Source organism: Penaeus japonicus, unplaced genomic scaffold, assembly GCF_977035675.1.
Source record: "Penaeus japonicus unplaced genomic scaffold, GWHDUDI00000001_assembly GWHDUDI00000014, whole genome shotgun sequence".
Taxonomy (NCBI): domain Eukaryota; kingdom Metazoa; phylum Arthropoda; class Malacostraca; order Decapoda; family Penaeidae; genus Penaeus; species Penaeus japonicus.
The window spans coordinates 26354153-26359152 of NW_028234416.1; the positions used below are offsets into that span (position 1 = coordinate 26354153).

At 43.7% G+C, this 5000-nt stretch overlaps 1 protein-coding gene across 2 annotated transcripts in view; it reads right to left on the bottom strand.

The window, feature by feature from the left end:
- LOC122251678 (actin 403) overlaps positions 1 to 1574 on the bottom strand; it is a 2510-nt gene extending 936 nt beyond the window's left edge. The window contains exons 1-3 of one of the 2 annotated variants that reach the window (XM_043013767.2): positions 1536 to 1574; positions 284 to 430; positions 1 to 169 (exon numbers count right to left, since the gene is read on the bottom strand). The exon at positions 1 to 169 is cut by the window's left edge and continues 936 nt beyond it. In XM_043013767.2, coding sequence (XP_042869701.2) covers positions 1 to 169; positions 284 to 409 — 295 coding nt within the window. In that variant the 5' untranslated portion in view covers positions 410 to 430; positions 1536 to 1574. Of the gene's footprint in view, positions 170 to 283; positions 431 to 680 lie in introns of both variants that reach the window. The other variant, XM_043013768.2, reaches the window with a different exon arrangement.
- Positions 1575 to 5000: the final 3426 nt, after the last annotated feature.

Below are 5000 nucleotides of genomic sequence, written 5' to 3' on the forward strand. Positions count from 1 at the left end.
GAGCCACACGGAGCTCGTTGTAGAAAGTGTGATGCCAGATCTTCTCCATGTCGTCCCAGTTAGTAACGATGCCGTGCTCGATGGGGTATTTCAGGGTCAGGATACCTCGCTTGCTCTGGGCCTCGTCACCTACATAGGAGTCCTTCTGGCCCATGCCGACCATCACACCCTGGAAGAAAAAGTTAATAGCATTAGCAAAAGATATTTACCAAAAATCTGTTTTCTTCAGAAAATATACAACTATAATTCCAAAGATACAAGCTGTCAATTCTTGACTACTGACCTGATGACGGGGTCGGCCCACGATGGAGGGGAAGACTGCTCGTGGTGCATCGTCACCAGCGAAGCCGGCCTTGCACATGCCGGAGCCATTGTCTACAACCAGGGCGGCTACTTCGTCGTCACACATCTTGTTGGTGTTGAGTTACTACTGCAAGGAAGGAAGGAGTTGCGGTTAGGCACAATCTCAAAAATCTCAAAACCAAAGCTGCTCCAAGTCCATATTAAAGTTTCCATTCAAGTTGATCACCAATCACGAAGTATTACAGCGTTATTCACCACACAATCACAAAGTCTCACTGCCACACCGTAATGTTAGAGGCTAAAAAATATACCAAGTTTCAATCAAAGCCGAAAGTCGGAAAATAAAGCCATAAACCATGGCAGAACACGTTATTTACCGAGTTAATATCACAGTCACTGACTATATGGCGTTGCGGGAACGGCCCGGTTTGACGAGCTCTGCACAATGCGAGTACCCGTGTTAAACTGAAGCCTCGACATTCTAACCCGACATTATATCAAGCCATGCGTGACGTCACCGGCAAAACGCACTTACACACGAACTTCCCACCCCTAACCCTCCCTCCCCCCCCAACCCCCCTTTCCTCTCCTTTCCCCTCCCCTCCCTTTCTCTCGCCTACATGCACTTTTATTACTTGCTCTTCTCAAAAGTCCTATCTCATAAATAAAAAATTAAGAGTAAAAAATAAAAGTCTACCGAGACTCATCACCAGGACTTCAATGTAGAGGGAATAATTAACCAAACCTCAACTTTTGGAAATAAAGAAATAAACTAAAGTATAAACTTTATGCTTAAATATTTCCAATATATATATAATTAATATAATTAAAGCATACTAATAAAATCATTAATGGAGAGTTACCACACTTTGTTACCGCCCGAGCTTCAATTTGACAGTTGGAGGGATTAAGGCTAAAAATAATGTCTGAGGACCACCTGTTTTAACCCGTCAACTCGGCGGGGGAACTTCAACGCACTATATTAAAAAGAGCTTTAGAATTTTCTAGTCGCAATATGAACTTAGGACTTGAATATCAAACACTTGGACGGTTCTGGACACACCCCCATATGAGCGCCGGTAGGTTCGTGAAAGCAAGTTGTTAAAACATACTATTAGAGTAATTACGGCTCCTTGGTTTGCGAAAAAGTATCACTTGTGATTATAACATAGTATGACATATATCAATGCACTGAATTTGTCGAAATTAAATATAGAGAGAGCTATACTTACAAAGGGCGGACGAGCGTGCGTGCTGCTTCCTCTCGGGTTGGACTGCGAGTGAGAGAGTGTGTAGGGCGCTTACTCCACCTCTCGGATCGTCGACTTTCTCCAGAGGGGAGGACGTTCCATGTGTCATTACTCTTAGTTGAATTAATCCATTTTATGCTCCCTAATTTGGAAAGATATGGCAAGAAATGAATCCCAATTTTGAAGAGGTATCTTATAGGGTGTTATATTCTTTGTAAAAGAGTGTTACGATAGTGTATTATACATGTTGAAAGGGTATTCCCCCGCGCGATAAGCCGCAATGGCTCGTCCCACCCCACCCGGACAAACGTATCGCCTTATATGGTCATAGCGCAAAACTCGGCCGCTGATTGGTCGAGCCAAGCGTTGAATGCGAGGCGGGAAGACGAGAGGCGCACGGCGCCGTCCCTTTTCGTCCCGCTTCAAAATGCTTCGTCCTCCTCGATCGAATATATGCCGGTGAATCCTTGTCACCGCCTCTTTTTCCGAATCAGTCGATATCTCACAGAAGCCTGTAATTAAAATGTCTTATTCCACCCATTTCTAGAACCTAAGGGTGTGTACTTCACGCCTAAACAAAGGAAATTTCACACTGCACAGCCAGAAATGAAACGAAACGAGAACAATTTTTTGAGCGAGCGTGCTGGATTCAGGGCTACCAACCGCACCCGGGCCGCCATGGAGTCTTTTTAAGCTTTTAGGAAGAACACTAATGTGAAAAAATCCTTGACGTTGCTTTATTCGGATGCGAAAACAGCCACAGTCTAGGGTTAGAGAGGTTCCTACGCTATATAAGTGGATCGGCGGCCTGTCTTGCGTCTAAAGTGAAGGCATGCCGGCAAACGGAGAAATGTTCTGAATATACCTCCTCCAAGTTGTTTTAGCCCAATATCTAGTCATAAGGAGAAAATAATTAAATAGAAATGTAACCAACGACTTTTTTCTTGGTTGGGGCGGTGTCAAGTGGGTAAGCTTGACACGAAAAGAGGCTAGATTACTGTACATGTCCATATTTGACATTTCCTGAAGCTCTCTCTCCCTCTCTCCTCTCTCTTCTCGCTCTCTCCACACATATTTCGTGTATCCTACTTATAAATGGATAACGAAATACGACGACAGAAGTCAGAAAGATGATGCAGACGTGGCAAAAGCCGTGAATATGTGTCTGAGTGTAGTGTGTGAGTCGAGTATGATTCAGAAAACGGTTCTACTCTAACGCTAAAACGGCAGAGGAAGTTTCTTGGTGAAGTCTAACAGTGAGATCTCAAGATTTTTCTCCTGTGTTTCGGTATTATCTTGTGTGAAACGTTTGAATTTTTTTTTAACAAGTTTTCTCTAGAACGATTTTGGTGTTCAGTGTTGAAAGTTTACCGCTGATATTAATGGGCTGTATATTCAGTGTATGAACGAAGCATGCATGATTGACACTATATCGGGGTTTCTCTGTAAAAGAAGAAGAAAAAAATCGTCTCTTGATAATCCATCAATCATCGCGAAATCAATGGTGCAATTGTACAGTGGCAAGATCATGCTAAACACCCATAGCAACTGAAGGTGGGGGGGAGGGGGTGCAACCTACAGTGACATATTAATTAAAACACGAGGTCACATGGTCCATGGGCATATCACAAAGACCATTTTAGGCCCAATTTTCAGAAGAGACTTAGAAGGTCATGGCGAGGTCTCGAATGGTAATTATTCATCGGTTCGCCTCGATTTGGGGAACGCTGGTTCGTCAAGTCGTAAAGAGAAAGAAAGATTTACGGTTAAATAGACAGAGTGTGTGAGAGAGATTCGCAGTAAAGAGGTTGCGGGAAGGAGTGGCAGTGCCGGGGGAGTGAATTTGTTTGTTTGTTTGTTCGTCGGGTCTAGCGGTTCTACAACGAAGGCGGTCGCGGTTCTCTTGCTCGGATGTGCGTTATGGGGAGGGGACGCCTCTCGCCGCTGCCATCAGCTGATCACATGACACTTCGGGGCGAGGGAGAGAGAGACAGACAGACAGACAGACAGACAGACAGACAGAAAGACAGGAGGCAGATAGAGACAGAGAGACTTAATAACGACGCGTAAAACATATCTATCTAGAATCATGGCCTAGAATATAAAATCAGACCTCGATAGTCTAATCTGCTACTGTGACGCCATGCTGTCATTATCGGCAAGCATAAACCACAAGCCTTTTTATGCTCATGTGTGCTGTGTACTTTTCGCCACACTCTCTCTCCCCCTCCCCCCCTCCCCTCCTCGTTCCTGTGTCGCAAGGTCTGTCGAGCTGTCGTGTGTGTTACAGACAGACAGCCTGAACGAAAGGATATGAACCTGGTGCATCCGGGCACACACTCACACGCACACACACACACACATGACACATACTGAGCTGTAGCTTACTCTATTATATTGTCACAATGCATTAGATTAAACCATGTCGTGCAGGGTTAGTGTCAAAATACACGTGATTAAAATATACCATGCTTTATAACAGGGTCACAGCAGAGCAAATTAATCCGCGCCAAGCTGTATTGCAGTTTTACAGTACAAAACTACACATGCCATTCGGCTTAGTGTCGCCGTGCGCCACACTAACACCATACTCTACTGCCTAACGATGTCACAACACCGACTAAAACACCATAGCCCATTACAGTAGTTGAGATAGTGATGGTTGTATCCACATATATTTGTCATAAGCTGTTATGTGCTCAGCCGTAACAACATTGTCAAGGGGGATATCTATGAATTTCATCTATGGTTGTCGTCGGTTGTGTCTCGTTGGTTTGAGATCTTGACTTGGGTCCGGACTTTCAAGGGGATTTTCATCGGAATTCTGGTAGTGCTTGGCTTCGTGATCATGGTTATGTCCAGAGATAAGTGGCCGGTCGCCTGACTCCTTCCTCTCTCTCTCTCCTCTCACTCACTCTCTCTTTCTCTCTCTATGTCTCTCTCTGTATCTTTCTCTCTCTCTCTCTCTCAATCTCTCTCTCTATCTATCTATCTCTCTTTCTTTCTTTCTTTCTCTCTATCTCTCTCTCTCTCCCTCTCCTTCTCCCTCCCCCTCCCCCTCCCCCTCCCCCTCTCTCTCTCGTCCAATCCTTCTTTTTCTCTTTTACTCACATGCAACCTGTCTGAATTCTGACGATATGTCACTCTCGAATCGAACATGGCTGGGAATAGCCCCGTTCCTTCGAAAAGTATGGAATGAGAAAAAATTAATCATACATTTTGGAAACCATATAAGGATTAATTGCCTCATTTCAATACTTTCAAATATTTCTGATGAGTAAGCAGTCGATCGTCAAAGCACTCCCATGTTTGTGAATCTATATTACAAACAGATGAGTATTGATATTTTGCAATTCATATGATACAGCAGATATGAAAATAAATGACTATTTGTTTAACACACATTGTATATATATATGTATATATATATATATGTATGTATATATA